Consider the following 16,868-nt stretch of genomic DNA (forward strand, 5'->3'; position numbering starts at 1 on the left):
TCAGTGTTTAGGTATTTTTGTGTTATAGTATTAATTTATTGTTTTGAGCTTTGTAATTGATTATGTGTTGCATGTTTTCTGCCAAATAAAATAATAATAATAATAATAATGATAAAACAGGAGGAAATTGTATTACCCTTGACATATGTCTCTTTCAAGAAGAGGGAATGTGTACTTTTCATTGAAAACAATGAAGTTTTCTCATCCAATGTATGCTATCAATATTCTACAGTACATAGATATGTTCCCGATCTGACTAATAGAGTTAACCCGTTGAGGACGGACAGATTTTGCTACAACACGCATTTCCCATAAACACTTGCCCGAGTATACTCGGGACTCGTCCTCAACGGGTTAAGAAGGTCAGCCTTTGCTTGTGATCCCATGTTATTGTATTTAATTTTAGCCATTTGGGGACTGATGATTTTTAAATTCAATATCTCTGTATGGGAGCAACCTCACACTCTAAATTTTCTAGGGATCTTGATAATATGATAAAGTACAATGTCAGAGAAATTACATTTATGAGTACAGATACTTTTTAATTGTATAAATGCTGCTGGAACTCACAATATATCAGGAGATGAGAGGTTAATGACTACTAGTCCAGGCTAGGCTCCATAGAAAGTGCACCTAACCTTGTTTTTTTATATATACAATATTTTTTGATGGTTTCTTGTCAATTCGAGGGTGCTAATTTCAAATCCGATTGATGCCACTCGCGTAACCTTGAGCATTTTCGGCAAAACGCAAAAATACAAAATGGCCGCCAGATATGCTAATTTGACCATGATAATCCCAGTTATGTCAATTTTATGAAAAATTATTCCATCAAAGTTTTTTAAATTTTTGTTCCTTGAGTAATTCTACTTGCACATGCAAGAAATTTTTCATTTGAAGAGGTACATTTAGTATTTTAAGCTTATTTTCCATTCAAAATGGCCGCCACTCCTATACTCATGTACTATATGAATGGCAAAAAATATGCATAGAAATAGAAGACGAATTTTGCATGTGCAATGCAAATCTGATGAGTGCCACTAGCAAAACAAGCAAACAAACAAGCAAACAAACAGAAAGTTTATTGTTTTTACGCTTATTATATTCTTCTTAATACAAAACTTCAAAATGGATGCCACTCATACCCCTGCACAATATGAACGGCAGAGCGTGTGAAATAAACAAATTTTCTTTTTTTTCTGTCACTCAGGTACACTGTTTACCAATTTGTGTGCTGATTATAGATCAGAAGGTTGTTACTAACAAAGGCTGTTTTATTTTTTGATGCAAACATCCAAATTTGCTACCTCAATCTGAAATTTTCCCTAGGTATTTAGAAAAATCCACCAAAACTTGAATTGACGCCAACATCAAGATCGTTTATCAGGAATTATTAGATATGAACATTTGATACTTACTTGCCTTGAGATGGTCAACATCAAAATATTCATTCTGATTTACTGAATTAAAAGGCTGAATCCCAGATGATGACACAAATGAAATTTCCAATTAACTGTCCTGTTCTACATTATCTAAAAGCGATATTATACAAACTGTTCAGTCCCCTCATCCGAGAAAGAACATGAGGCAGAGGAAAGTGGAAAAAAGGGACCACCTCACTTCCTGTTATCAAATCTCTGAAATGAAAACAATGCCCCAAAGTTTTTAATGTTAAGCCAGATGAATTATATGGTAGCTTAATTTTACCACCGTTTTTTCGGAGTGAATGTGTTTGAGTATAGGCCTATGATGTCGAGGGAGACTCTGAGATCTGTACAGTGCTGCCTCATTCTGAAAGCAGTGTTATAACAACTTCACACTGCTTGTCTTTAATCTTCAGCATTTGCAGATTCAGGATTGCTCTCTGTAACCAGACCAGCTGTGTAAGGACTCTGAATGATGGCCTCCTAATGGTGGCTGTAAACTAACTCCACTAGAGGTCTTTTTAACATATATGTGGTGACATTACATTCACTTCACGTATAGGAAGTTTGCAGATGATCTTGCCTTTACGTCTCATAGAAAGTCCTTGGATGACATGAGCCGAGTACTGACCCATCTGAAGACAATAGTGGAGTACTTCATCTTCTGGAGACTTTGCCCCAACCTTTATTAGATTATCATCAGACCCATGTCTTCCATCTTAGTAACCATCTTGCCAACGCTATGTTCAAGGTAGAGCCCTCTGTGGCAAGCCTTCCAAGTATAGGCTAAGGAAGTCCACCCTCCTTCACTGGCACTCGATCACTCTCCCTCACACTGGAAGGAAAGGATGGCAAGTGTCACCAGTGCCGTCAACGCATACCCTGACCTTCCAAACACGATAGCATTGGGGGGGGGGGGGGGGGGGGGCATTTCATGAAGCGTTTTGTCTGACAAATTTGCTCTCAGCCAATCACATGCAAGGAATTTAATAGCTTATAACAGTTTGTCAAAAAGAAAAGATCTGACAAAACACTTCATGAAATGCCCCCTTGAACAACCTGCCATCAATGCGCCTAAAATCCCACAAGCCTAGATTTCCCTACTGTAACTTGAAAGCTTTGAGCCCAAAACAGGTTGGTGCAGATGCTGGTCTGATGTCATCTCTGATACCACCCAAGTTACCTACAACACTGTCTCTGGCCTGGCAACAAAGCCATAAGGCTTCAACGGGTGGTGATCAAGCAAGTCTTCATGTCTTCATCCTGTTTCTATGGCAAATAATCGCCCTCTGACCCCTGAGGAAGTGCTGAACATCACCAGATGTGATTGCAATTAAAACAATTGCAGGACTAATATGCATAGCCTGAGAATTCTGCAAATTTGGGGCTGATGTCGCCTGCTGCTAAACATACAATTAAAGGGTTCTTTAAAGACAATAAAAATGACGGTTTTAGTTTTAAGACAAGACTGAATGAGATCATGATGTCAAAGTGTATATTATCAACACCTGGGAACTGTGAGAGAACTGAATGGAAGGACAAGTTCACCTTCGTAGACATGTGGGTTGAGTAAATACAGCAATATTAGTAGAACATATCAGTGAGAGTTTGAGCAAAATCGGACAATCCGTTAAAAAGTTATGAATTTTAGAAGTTTCTGCTCAGTCACGGCTGGATGAAAAGACTACTATAGCTTGTGATGTCACATGAGTACAACGATTTAAAGAAAGAATAAAGAACATTCAACATATTTCCATTTTTCTCCCATAACAAAAGAACACTCGACTTCTCTCTTTCAGAAGGCAGGGGGAATAATATTACCCTTAACATACGTCAGTAGCAAGTCGAAGAAATATGCACTTTATTCAAAAAGTAAAGTTTTGTGAAATTCTCTTTTTATTTTCATACACTGTAGTAGTCTTCTCTTCCAGCAGTGACTGCGCAGATACTTAAAATATTCGTAACTTTTGAACGGATAGGTCAATTTTCCTCGAACTTTCACTGATGTGTTCTACTAATATTGCTGCATTCCCTCAATCCTTATGTATATAAAGATGGACTTGTCCTTGCAAAAGGTATCTCACATTGCTCCTTGGTTGATGTTTAATGAACAGTTTGTACGGTATTGCATTAGGACAGTTTCGTTTATGCCTTCAACAGTTTTTGTTGTTGTTTTAATTCTAGAAGAAAATCAGGTTTGCTCGATAATATCAAGGCAGCACTTCTAAATTATATCATGTCAAAGTGATGGAGGTTATGATCCATTTAGAACTCGCCTCAGGACTGCTCCCTCCTCCCCCCCCCCCCCCCCCAACTCATTGCTGGAAAAAAAAATCTACAATGTAAAGGGTTTTTAGTTGTGTTTTTGTCTGCAACCATGTATCTCTGCACTTACTGTATAGGATTTTTTTGTACTTTGTTAATATGGTTTTAGGGGAATGCATATTACAAGCTTTGCTTTCTAGCTTCCCTTCCATTTTCAACATTATTTGATAAATACCATGTATCTAGGGTCCTTAATATATTGTGTTAGTATTATATTTTTTATATTCAACCTGCATGTAGAATATGATGGTATATTGATTCCTTGCAAGACGTTTAGTGAACTTATCTTGTGAGACTTTTGTTGAGACAAAATGAAATATATAAGAAATTGTGTTCAACATCGTAAGGTTTATGAATATTAGATGCTCATATTAATTATGTAGGCCCCTATATATTGTAAGTGACACCCAACATATTGCACATGCAACACTTTATGATAGCGTAGGCACGGGACTGGAAATACAGTAAATTACTTCTATATTTCCATGCATATGTTTTGCCATTCATATAGTACATAAGCATAGGAATGGCGACCATTTTGAATTAAAAAAAAGAGCTTTGAATGCTAAATGAACCTATATGAAATGAAAATTCGATTGCAAATGCAGATGGAGTAACTCTAGGAACAGAAATGTACAAAGTTTGGTGGAATAATTGGTCATAATGCACATTATTGTGTTTATCACGGCCGAATTAGCATATCTGGCGGCCATTTTGGATTTTTGCATTTTGCCGAAAATGCTCAAGGTTACGCGAGTGGCATCAATCGGATTTGGAATCAGCACCCTCGAATTGACAAGAAACCATCAAAAAACATTGTATATATCAAAAAACAAGGTTGGGTGCCTTCTAGCCTGGACTATACATGTCTAAGGTCAGACCTATTGAAATACTTTCCTTCCTCTTTGAATTTCTGTCAAGTTGAACTGATTCTAGAAGACCAGACACTCTGGACAGCAGATAGGCAGTGAAGACTCAATTCTTACATCATCAAAGCAGTAACTCTGGGATAATTTGTTTGAAAGTTCCCCTCCTCCGCCCTCCCCCAGCTCGTAAATCTGGAATTAAGTCACAAGAGGCAGCCTTGTATATCTTCTCTGCCTTTTCTTCGTATCTCTTGTCCCAATCTTCATCTCTCATCCTCTGTCTTTCTGTCTTTATCAAATCTTCCAGTTTCTTTGCTCCCATTATCTATATATCTGTCTGCCCTTTATGATTGTTATTGTCACTCTTCCGATAGTCTATCTGTCTAGCTTTTATGATTGTTATTGTCACTGTTATTGCTCTCCGCTCTTCTTTACAGTACTGTGTGTGTCTCATCTATTCCATGGTCTATTGAGGCGTCTGTACTTCCTCCCTATTTACCCCTGTCTCTGTCATTTACTCCTCTTCCTCTCCCTCTTTCTGTCATTCTCTCTCTCCCTTCTCTCTTTCTCTTTTCTCTCATGGTTGTGTTTCTTTTTGATTGGCCAAATGTTTTCTCTGTCTCTCTCCTTTTTCCTTAGTCTCTCTTTCCCTCTCTCTTCCCATAATACTGTAACATGAGGAATGTTCGCATGCATTTTAATTTTCGCGAATTTCGCGAGAGCCAAGATTCGCGAAATCAAAATGCATGTGACGGCTCTTGTCTGCACTATGTGCATGGAATACCAGAGGCAATTCACGAAAAATTTCATGCTGTGGAAAAAGGCCGTCAGCTCCAATTCGTGAAAATTTCATGCTGCTAAAATATCATGTTTTACAGTTGCTGTTCTCTGTCTCCTGTCATTATAAAGTTAACAGTCAACTCCTGTCATCTTCATTTTTTCTTCTCTCTCTCTCTCTCTCTCTCTTCTGTGTCCTATTTTCTTCTCTCATCTGGCTGATAATTTTTCTCCATCTCCAGAAGTACGTTTCACATAAAAACTATAAGTCTATCGTAGAAGTTAAGATCAGCTTCAGATTATGGTAGTGTCTTCAATGTTATTCTAACTTTCTAATGAAAATGAACATTTGGAGACATTTTTCATGCAGCCATCAATGGACGAGATGAAATAAATAATATATTTTTTTTTGTAAATATCATTAACAAGTTGAAGTGAATGTTGAAAGAGCTGATTGAACTAAGCAGGAAAACCAGTTGCATACCAAAATTCTAAGTGAATCTTAAATTTTAAGATTGACTTAGTCTCTTTGTGAAACATCCCCAGCTCATATCCCCCATCTCTCCCTCTCTCTTCCACACACTCTTTGTCTGTCTGTCTGTCTGTCTGTCTGTCTCTCTATCTATCTCTTACATTTTTTTAGCTTTTGCCTTTTTTCCATCTCCTACTCTCTTCCTCTCTCCCCCTTTCCCCCTCTGCCCGTTTTGTTTCTCTCCCCCTGTTTTATTTCTGTAAACTATGTGTATCTCAAATCATTTCTCATTCTGTTCTAAAAATGGGCTGTAGCATGGACCCTGAACAATCGGACAATGACAGAGGGGGAGAGAGAGAGAGAGAGAGAGAGAGAGAGGGGGGGGGGTAATTATAGAAGGACAGGTGTAGTCTCCTATATAGTGAAAACCTTGGTATACTAATACAATGGCAGGGACACACATTATGTGTCCATGACATTTGGTTATTCTTCGAGGGATTAAAATTCTCTCTGTAGCAATTTTAGGTTTTGTCTTTGCTATTTGTCAGTATATTATCCAAAAAATCACTCTTTTTGATGGGTGTAGCAATCAAAAGATCCCATAGAGTCTCCCCGAGTCTGCCAGAGTCCCCCCCCCCCCCCCCCAAAAAAAAAAAAAAAAGAGGTAGAAGTAAATATCTCCCCATGTACTGATGTGAGAATTTAAAATTATCTTTTGAATTGGGAAATTAGTTTGGACTATTGAGATGCAGCCACCACATGATCACCTTCCTGTTTGAATCTTGGTTTCTCCCCAACCTCAGTGGGTAAAGATTGGTAGCCCTGTCACCTACCTCCCCCACTCCCTTAACATCTTGACTAGTTAATATTCATGACTGACAAAAAAACAAACAAACAAAACACACACACACTGAAGGGGACAGAACTACCTCCATGAGAGAAGTTGATAAAGAAATGCCATCTTTGCAAGGCATCACAGATGTAAAATTTCTGATCTCAGATTTCTACAATGCATATTTCATATCATCATAATAATTATGTTATATCGTTGTAATCTTGAAAGAACGACGTGATTGCATGCAAGGTGCATGTTATCCTTTTGGGCCGCACCGGTGTTTGTGTTTTTCTTCTGGGCACACCTTCCTTGAATAGTGAGTGTTCACATGGTTCTTTCGGCGCATGACATGTGCGTCCCTATACGTATGAATTGATACATTCAGAGGGATGTAAGAAAATGTGAGAAATGAAAAGGAAAGGCTCAAGGTACAAATTTCTTTTATGTTGACTTTCATTTGATTCACAAATCTACTAAGTATATGACATCTCTTTACAGTGTTATTCCAGAATGCAAGTCGTACCAACACAAAACTTAGACACTAATGCCTCCCATGTTTGCAGTCAAGTACACACCAAAGATCGATCACCTAAACCAATCCTTGGGTGGGAAACATTCCACATGGCGGGACAATCACACTGAAACTTGTGGAGCCAGTCAATATTGTGAGATAGTAGAACAGGAAATATCGTGATGCGAGGCATGTCTGCTTAGAAGTGCATAGCATTGAACTTGACATTGCAGATTTGCATTAGTCGTTTGCGCTGTTTGATCTTGACAACATTTGGTTTTGACAGGAAAAGTGGAAGCAGCTATCTCTCTCCATCTCACTCTCTCCTTTCCTCTATTAGCCTTGCCATAAATCAGATAAAATGTTATCTTCATCCTTCATTTCCTTGACATGAAGGATTTTTTTTTCTCCCTGCAGCTAGGGCAGCAGGTGGAAAGAGGGAATGTCATTTCCCATCAATCGGCATCAAATGGGAAAAAAAAGGAAGATATCATATGCATAGACCTGTCCACATGGCTGTGACTGTTTTGCAAACATGCGCTGAAAAGATCAATCTGTTCGGCTCAATTTACATCAACAATGCCAGATGGATCGATACATCTTTTCAAAGGTGGAGGAGAAAGGGGGGATGGGGGTGGGGATGTTGTTCCTTTGGAGGAACATGTGTCAGAAGACAGGTTGGTTGTTGTTGTGGTAGTGGTGGTGGTGACGGTGGTATTGATGGTGGAGGGGGATGGGGATGGGGTGGAGGAGGAAGGGGAAGAGGGTAGGCCGGAACCAGGGTGTCACATGTGGTTTACTCAAAATGTTATCTGGATAGGCTTTAAACCTTTCGGTACCAGGGACTTGGACAGTATGTTCAGTGCAGTGGAGTTTTCTGTGTCAATCAGCACTCGAAGCACACACAAGGTTAACTTTTTCACTACTGCTTCTAAGTAAAGTGTACCTAGGCTGAGATTTATGGGGAATGTTTGGTTAACAAAAATCAAATGTAGCATCTGTTGGGTTGTGAAAGAGATAATAAAATCAAGGTCACACACTTTGTAGGAAGTTGCAAAGAGAGTTTCCGTCATTTGAATGTTGGCAAGTCAGAAAACGTGGCATTCTGTTAGAGTCATGAGAGTATTCTTTTTGCCATGTGGTGCTGACCTCACTTTAATATTAAACATTCCTTGTCCTATGGGTGTATTGTGAGCCCCCCCCCAAAAAAAAAACCGCAACAAAAAAAACAACAACAAAAAACACAAACACAAAGAAACAAGATATCAAGGATATCTCATTCACCCATTTCAAACAAAACAACAACAACAAGAATAATGAAATAATGGAAACTTATAGAAGTCATGTCTGTCATATGGGTCAAAGACATTTCCTTTTTAGAGCCTTTTGCTAGACAAAATCCCATAGGCAAAATGACATGGCCTCTTTTACTGCTTTGGTGTACAAGTGTAGTGTCAGTTCAAGTAATTCACAGTCATGGGGTCCTTAATTTTTGATTATTTTTTTTTTTGCCTCATGTGTCAGTTCTCACAGGAATTCTAGAGTACTTTTGCATTTGTCGTCCTTCCCTTGTTGAATGTATTTACTTTTCTGTAAATCAATTCCTCTTTTCTCTGAAATGCCTTGCAAATTGGGTCAATATTTAAGAAAGAAGAAGAGGAGGAGGAGAACAGTAGTCATTGTTTGTGATGTTCTATGAGATGCTGTTTGCTTATGCAGTTTAGCTGGTAGAAGGTAGCTTCCCGTAATGGGAATGTTCACAAGAGAGCAGGATAAGTGATGACTCTGACTGAATGAGTCCACATCTTGGTAAGATTTGTTGGCTCATCTCGTTAACTGTCGTTTCTCAGGGACCGATGGAGTGCATCTCAAAGAGTAGAAGGGCCACATTACAGAGAGGAATGCAGTATATCTCAGTGAGGGATGGAGATATATCTCAAAGAGGGGCAGGGGTGGATGTCTGTGGGGTATGTGTCAAAGACAGATTGGGTGCATCTCAGAGACGAGTTGGGTGTGTCTTAACCTGTTGAGGACGAGTCGCGAGTATACTCGGGCAAGCGTCTATAGGAAATGCGTGTTGTAGCAAAATCAAACTGTCCTCAACAGGTTAATGGAGATATGTCTCAAAGATGTATGTGGTACTCAGAGGGGTAGGATGGGTGTCCATGGGGTATGTCCCAAAGAAGGATTGCGTACATCTCAAAAAAAGCGTTTGATGTTTCTTAATGAGGGTAGGTCTCCAAGATGGATGGGGCGCATCTCAAGGAAGACTCTGGTGTGCCTCAAGGGGTATGTCTCCGAGGGATGGGGCACATCTCAAAGAAGAGTTTGGTGTGCCTCAAGGGGTATGTCTCCGAGGGATGGGGCACATCTCAAAGAAGAATTTGGTGTGCCTCAAGTCGTATGTCTCCAAGATGGATGGAGTACATCTCAAAGAGGAGTGTGGTGTGCTTCTAGGGGTATGTCTTAGAGGGATGGGGTACATCTCAAAGGAGAATGTGGTGTGCCTCAAGTCGTATGTCTCCAAGATGGATGGAGTACATCTCAAAGAGGAGTGTGGTGTGCTTCTAGGGATATGTCTTAGAGGGATGGGATTCATCTCAGAGAAGAGTGGAGTATATTTTCAAAATTATTTAGGAGTATTGCAAGGATGGGAGGAGAATTTTATTAGGGGTCAACATTTTGAAAACAGGAGGGGGAGGAGAAGAACAGAAGTCATTTTTTTGTGATGTTCTATGAGATGCTGTTTGCTCATGCAGTCTAGCTGGAGAAGTCGTAATGGGAATGTCCACAACAGAGCAGGATGAGTGATTGCTCCCACAGAATGAGTTCACATCTTAGTGAGATCAACTTGTTGGCTCATCTTGTTCATGATCACATCCGAGGGACCAGTCGAGTGCATCTCAAAGAGGAGTGAGGCTACATTGTGAAGAGGAGTGCAGTATATCTTGAAAAGAGGGATACGGATGATTCTCTCTGAGGGGTAGAGTAGGACTCAAGAGGGATGAGGGTACACCTCAAAAGAGTGCTTGGGTATGTCTCAGTGAGGGTATCTCTCCAAGATGGATGGGGTACACCTCAAAGAGTGCTTGGGTATGTCTCAGTGTGGGTATCTCTCCAAGATGGATGGGGTACATATAAAACATGGGTTGGGCATATCTAAATGGGACATGTCTCAAAGAAGGATGTATTTAATCTCAAAAGAAGGATGGATTTAATCTCAAAAGAAGGATGGATTTTATCTCAAAGAAGGGTGGGGTATATCTTTAAAATGGTGGAGGTGTGTCTCAAAGAGGGATTAGGTATATTTCAAGGAAGGATAGGGTGCACTATAGAGAATGGTTGAGTGGCCCTCAATGGAGTATTTACATGTATGTCAAAGAGACAATAGGTTACATCTTTAGAAGATGGATATAACTCAAAGAGGGATGAATCACATCTCAAACAGTTTAATACATACAACCATATCATCAGTGGAGAACCAGAAAGGTACGATCACGTTCTAAGATTTGAGCATAAATGAGAACAAACCAATCAATTTTCATGAAATAAAAAGTCTGTGTATTCATAATGAAATGTTGGTAGATCTATAAGCATTTTTCCGTTTAGTGGGTAAAATAACACCCGTGTGGTTTTAATTTTAAACATTTTAGCGAATATACAAATAATCTTGAACAACACCATAACGTAAAGGAGATCAAGCTCTACAACATACCAATAATTCTATACCCTCCAAAATTGTGCTAAAGTCCTTCTGGTCCTCAGCCAATGATATGTGGTGTTGTAACTTCCTTCGTTTGTGATTGATTATCTAACAGTCATATGATGATATTAACAAATTCTAGACAAGGAAGTTTGTGTCTTTCATTCAATGATTCTTTTTCTTCCTATTTTGCATATTTTGTATATTTCCTGCCCAGGTTGGAGCTCTTAGAGAAGAAAGTGCTTATTGATGGTGGGGAGATTCCCACCGTCGTCTACGAACTCCGCAATAAAGTTGAAGAATTCAGGGACAAACTAGAGGTGAGTGTGCAGTGGAGATGATAAGATGGTCCCTGAAAGTATATCTTGGAGCAAGAAAGAAAAATACTCTTTCAGATGTAGGGGCTTATTTGAGGGTCTATCTAAACTCTGAATTTTAATATTTTTCCCTTTTTATCTTAACCTTTGTGTAGTTTTATCTTTTTTTCTTTCTTTTTGCCAAAGCATACTATTCCTAGTGTGTTAACAGAAACCATGTATTGAATTCACCCCAAGATCTAGCCAGTTTTTCTCCCCCTCCCCCATGAAAAGTTAGTTAATAAATGGTAGTCCTAACACCTGTAATTACATCTGAAGGTTTAGTTTTCACTGCATTCAAGGTTAGTTTAGTGTTGGCTGCATATTTGTTATTTCAACCTTGAGTGTGTACAGCCATGCAGTGCTTAGGAGCTTTGAGGTGATTTGCATTTTTGAACCTCTAAAGTGTAGAGAAACCCAGAGGTGGGTCTAGCTTTTTGCTAAGGGGGGGGGGGGGGATGTAAAAAAAGAAATCTTCACATATTTTGCTTCTACTTTTCTCCCCAAATTGGCTAAGATGGGACTGAGTTGAAAGCGAAGAGTGTGTAAAGAGCTTTTAAGAAATGGAAAAGGACCTCAAAGACATACCTAATCACACTATTCTACCAAAAAGGTGTTGTAGAAAAACTGTGAAAAAAAGACATTCTCCCAGTCGTTTTGTGATCCCAAACTTTAGAATTATGTAGAAGAAGAATTTTCCTTTCAGAAAATGGACAAAATTTTAAGATTGACTACATGTAGGTAGACCAATTTCACCTATTTTGAATCCTCACATAAATTTGTTGTGTGATACTTTTTCTTGGTTTTGTGATGCATGGTCACATATTGTATATTATGTTGCCAAGATACCATCTTCAGAGGGATTTTTGCCATGACAACACAGGTGGAAGAAAGGGGATGGAGAGACTGGGTATGATGTTGGTTTCTGCCTTTAACACACTAGTGAGATGAGCTCTAGAGAAGAGGCATTTCATTCTCTGTCATTTTCTCTACACTGTGGTACTTCATTGTCACCAAAACTGACAATATCTTGAAATTTCTTGTTTCATATTGCAGGCCAAATTTTCCTTTTCCTTTTCCTTTTCCTGGATCAAAATCTACTTTGTAGGTCAGAATTTTCAGGTGATAACATCACTGTTGTTGCCAAGGGATGTATTATAAACCGATGGTGACATTTTGCTTGTCATGGATGATCATGACCAAGGGAAATACGGCAGAACTTGGAAGGGAGAAGAAAAAACAATAACACACAAGCAATCAAATATGTTTTACTGAATGTAGATTGTGATGGTGAGCTTAAGGAATAGGGGACTCAAGGAATAGGGGATGGGGAGGAAGGGAACGAGATGGGAAAGTTAGGGGGAAAGGGGAGGGAAGGAAAAGTGAAAAGAAGAAAGGAGAGGAAGTGAAGATGCTTGGAAGAGAAAGGAGAGGGGATGGCAGGGATGTGTGCAGAAAAGTTCATTCAAAAGCTACATGATACCTGAATTAATGATATTCCATTAACCTACATGAATATCAAGTAAACCAGGCATTTTCCTGCAGTAGCTTCTCTCGTAGCTTACACACACACACACACACACACACACACACACACACACACACACACACACACACACACACACACCTACACAAACAAACATATGAATATGCCCACCTTAGTTCCTGGTGATGCAAGTTGTTGAATGTGCATTAAGTGTGGGTATTTGTTGTTAAGTTTGTTTTTTTTTTTCCCCTTTCAAATCAAAATGGAAAAGAAAGAGTCCCCACAGTCGTAGTCCCTTCTGGTAGTTTACCTCAATGCCTGCCATAGCACAGGTGTGCCACATAGTGACTCCAAAGCGAAATGCCATACCTCAAAAGCAATGGATTAACATCCAGACAACTACCCCTTGGATGATTATGCTCGGGACATCTACCCCTGAACAGTTACTCCCAAGGACAGTTGTTCCTTAGGAAAATTACCCCCTCCCCCTGCATGCCTCAAAGACAAGTACCCCTGAGGATAATAACACCCAAGGACAATTATCTCCCCCTCCCCGAAGAATCCAGCGAGAGAAACTCTGATATCTCATAAGATACTCTGCTATTACAGAATATAAAAGCTTTTCCTCATATGGGAATCATTTTTGTCTAGTGAGATTCACATAACTGACAAGTATCTGCTTGATTGCTCTTTTGGAACCTCATCAGTTTAAATATGTGAATGCTGGCAGCCCTGAAGGTGAAGGTAGCCGGTACCCTAACATTGTCAAGGTACTGTATTTATTGAACTCCAAAGTTTTTTACTAGAAGAATATAACATGTTCTGCTCGAGTCCGGTATCAATTTATCACCCGTCATTGGCCATCCCAACTCAATTTGCAAATCGGCGTCGAACGTGTGAAGACGAGTGACAAGGGACATAAAATCAGCTACTGGCTAAGACATAAAGGGGGGAAAACCCCTCATCTATATTTTGTTCTTTGTGCCGCATGTGTTGTCAGGTGTCATATCCGACTCCCTCGTTTCAGGCCTCGTCTCCCATTCACTTCCTTCTCTCGCATCCGTGGTCCCATCTATATTTTATTACCCCTCCCCGTGCCCCAGAGGAAAATCCGTCCCCCTTTGGTGCTCGCCTCATGAGATTCCATCCTATTCCTTAGCCTTGCAAACTCTCAGGGGATTGAATTTTCCAGCAGGAATCACAGAAAAAAGAGGTTAAAAGTGAAAGGTGAAAGGGCAAAGGTTAGGAGGGAGTAGGGTAGATGAGGAAGGAGGTTGATGGTTAACATGGATGTACTGATAAAAATCCACTTTATAGTCCATTCAGGAAGACATGAAAACAATCTTTGTCCCATTTGTATCAATATTGATGTCCCTTGGAATACCACAATGCCTTTAAGGAAATCTTGACAGGGATGTCGACACATATGATATATTTTGAAAGTTTTAACAACTTTGCTATCAAGGTGCCTATGAACCTGTGGTATGTGTGTCATGTTCTTGTAAAAACAAAACAAAACAAAACAAATAATCTTTTTTTTTTCATACACAGAACAAAGATGGTGCACATTAATTGCTGCTAGTTTATGATGGAAATGTATGCAAGTGTATCACTTAAGCACTGCTGAAGCAAGTCATTTAGAGTTAGTGGCAGTGTATCCAGCTACTGGGACTACAAGGAATAGCCATTTTATAGATGTTCCACATTTTGCTACAGTTACGATGGGCCCTGCTTAACAAAGCTGGATTGGCCACCTAAAAACCACTCACTCACTCATGCACTCATTCAGTTATGCCTTTGTTCCATAATTCTATATTCAGTCAATCAATCAGTCATTCAGTCATATTTTGTGTGATTCATGTGTTTGTTGGTTCACTCATTTATATGTGACCCTGCACCACAAAACAAACAAAAAGTCGCCAGACATGGATTTTTAGTTAGGAATAGATTCTGAAAGAGCAGACTCTAAGCTTTAAAATGATGTATAACTCAATTCAATTGGACTCTCCTAACCTATCTAAATATTGGAAAGAAAGTACACACTCTGGAAAGTGTGAACTGAAGTACAAAGGGTATTCAAGCGCTTAAAGGGATAGTACAGTATTGGTGGAGATGAGAATTGGGCTTTTAACTTTTTGCGAGATACCAAGAAAACACTTATGATATAGTACAGAGCATACCATTTTAAGAGGAATTCAAAGTTTATTTGATGAAAATCGGGTGTGGAATGAATGAAACTCGGGTGTGGAATGAATGAAACATCCAAAAACAAAGTAAAACAAAGCGATCGTAGTAAAGTGTGGGTCCCACACTTTATTAGAATCGCTCTTTTTTGGATATCTCAGCCATTTCAAAACCAATTTTCATCAAATAAACGTTGAATTCCTCATAGAATTACATGCTCTTTCTTATTTCATATGAGGTTTCTCATTATCTCACCAAAAAATGTTAGAAACCTAAAATTAGGTCTCAACCAAAACTGTACGATTCCTTTAATCTTTACCAAGCTATGCTACCTCTGGGATGAATTGAACGAAAAACAGGATGTTGACCACCGGAGCAACAACAATGAAATGATTACTAGATTAAGCTGAAATTAAGCATGCTTCATTAGCACATTCTGTACATGACTAATACCAACTTTCAGTGCAGTAGCAGCATTCTCTCTAAAGTTATTGGAGTTGAAAGTGAAGTGTATGGACAGGGATTTTGAGAAATGGGAAGAAGGTTCTATGGGAAACAACTAATCACACTATTCCACCAAAAAGTGTTCGAGAAAACTGATGAAAACACATGTCCATGTTTGTTTTATGATCCCAAACTTTAATATGATATAGAAAAAGACTTGCTCTTTCAGAAAATATGAAAAACTCAGGTTGACCAATTTCACCTATTTTTAATTCCTCACACAAAATCACTGTGTGCAACTTTTTGTTCGTTTTGTGGTGCACGGTCACATATGTAGGCCTACATTCATTTCATGTTTTTTTTTGCCTGTCTTTTGGTATACCAGAGTGTAGAGCACCTCAGCTGGCTGGTCTTACCAAGGAGTTTGTTGCCAGCTCACTCATGTATTCATTCATCCATCCATACATTCATTCATTCATTCATTCATTCATTCATTCATTCATTCATTCATTCATTCATTCATTCATTCATTCATTCATTCATTCATTCATTCATTCATTCATTCATTCATTCTTTCATTCTTTCATTCATTCTTTCATTCATTCATTCATTCATTCATTCATTCATTCATTCATTCATTCATTCATTCATTCATTCATTCATTCATTCATTCATTCATTCATTCATTTTTATACTTTTTGTTTTGTTTTGGTATGACAGAGTGTAGAGCACCTCAGCTGGCTGGGTCTTACCAAGGAGTTTGTGGCCAGCTCACAGAACCAGTTGCCTTTCTACAAACAAAAGCTCAGGAAGACTCAGGACGAGCAGAGGAGAGTCTGGGAGAAGTTCAGCAAAATCTCGTGAGTTGCAGCACTTAGCTCTGACTGCTCCGTTAATCCACTCAGGACTAGCTACACATCCTTGAATCCTGTTGATATTGTATGTGAAAATATTGCCCTCAGGATAGAAAGTGTTAATCAGATGATTGCAAAGAAGTGATATGCTATAATCACAATGTATGCCAAACTTCTGGGGTGGTGTTGACAAATATCTTCATGGCAAAGGTGGGACTTTAATTCGCTCTTAGAACTTTATATAATCAGTTGTGGTGAAATGACAATTAAGAGAGATGGACATGCGGTTAGGAAACGCAGAGAGAAAATGAATGTGAGTACTTACTTTCAGTGCAATTATGACAATTTTTTTGTAATTAACAATGACAGCCATAGCCTGCTGAGCTGTAATTCAGAAATGATAGAGACAGACAGACAGACAGACAGACAGACTATAGATGCCTCCCAAAATAACAGAGAAATGCTCTCTCAGATGCTCCATTTTTAGCAAGATCCGGGTGGGGTGAGTTACAAACTGTTCCCTTTAATTTCAAACACATTGCATGCATGCGGCAATTTAAAGCCTAACCATGCTTAATGTCCTGTTTACAAATACACGTCACTCCGAATAAGTTTGCGAGTGCCTTTTTTT

The 16,868-nt window shown here is 39.1% G+C and overlaps 1 protein-coding gene across 2 annotated transcripts in view; it reads left to right on the forward strand.

Moving 5' to 3' along the window:
- LOC139723541 (high affinity cGMP-specific 3',5'-cyclic phosphodiesterase 9A-like) overlaps positions 1 to 16,868 on the forward strand; it is a 270,358-nt gene that overhangs the window by 226,559 nt on the left and 26,931 nt on the right. For both annotated transcript variants that reach the window (XM_071634781.1, XM_071634782.1), the window contains exons 4-5: positions 11,131 to 11,233; positions 16,104 to 16,243. In XM_071634781.1, the coding sequence (XP_071490882.1) occupies positions 11,131 to 11,233; positions 16,104 to 16,243 (243 nt within the window). The remainder of the gene's footprint in view (positions 1 to 11,130; positions 11,234 to 16,103; positions 16,244 to 16,868) is intronic.

This window comes from Diadema antillarum, unplaced genomic scaffold (assembly GCF_040938485.1).
Source record: "Diadema antillarum isolate AM-2024a unplaced genomic scaffold, OU_Dant_1.0 scf00000192, whole genome shotgun sequence".
NCBI classification, from domain to species: domain Eukaryota; kingdom Metazoa; phylum Echinodermata; class Echinoidea; order Diadematoida; family Diadematidae; genus Diadema; species Diadema antillarum.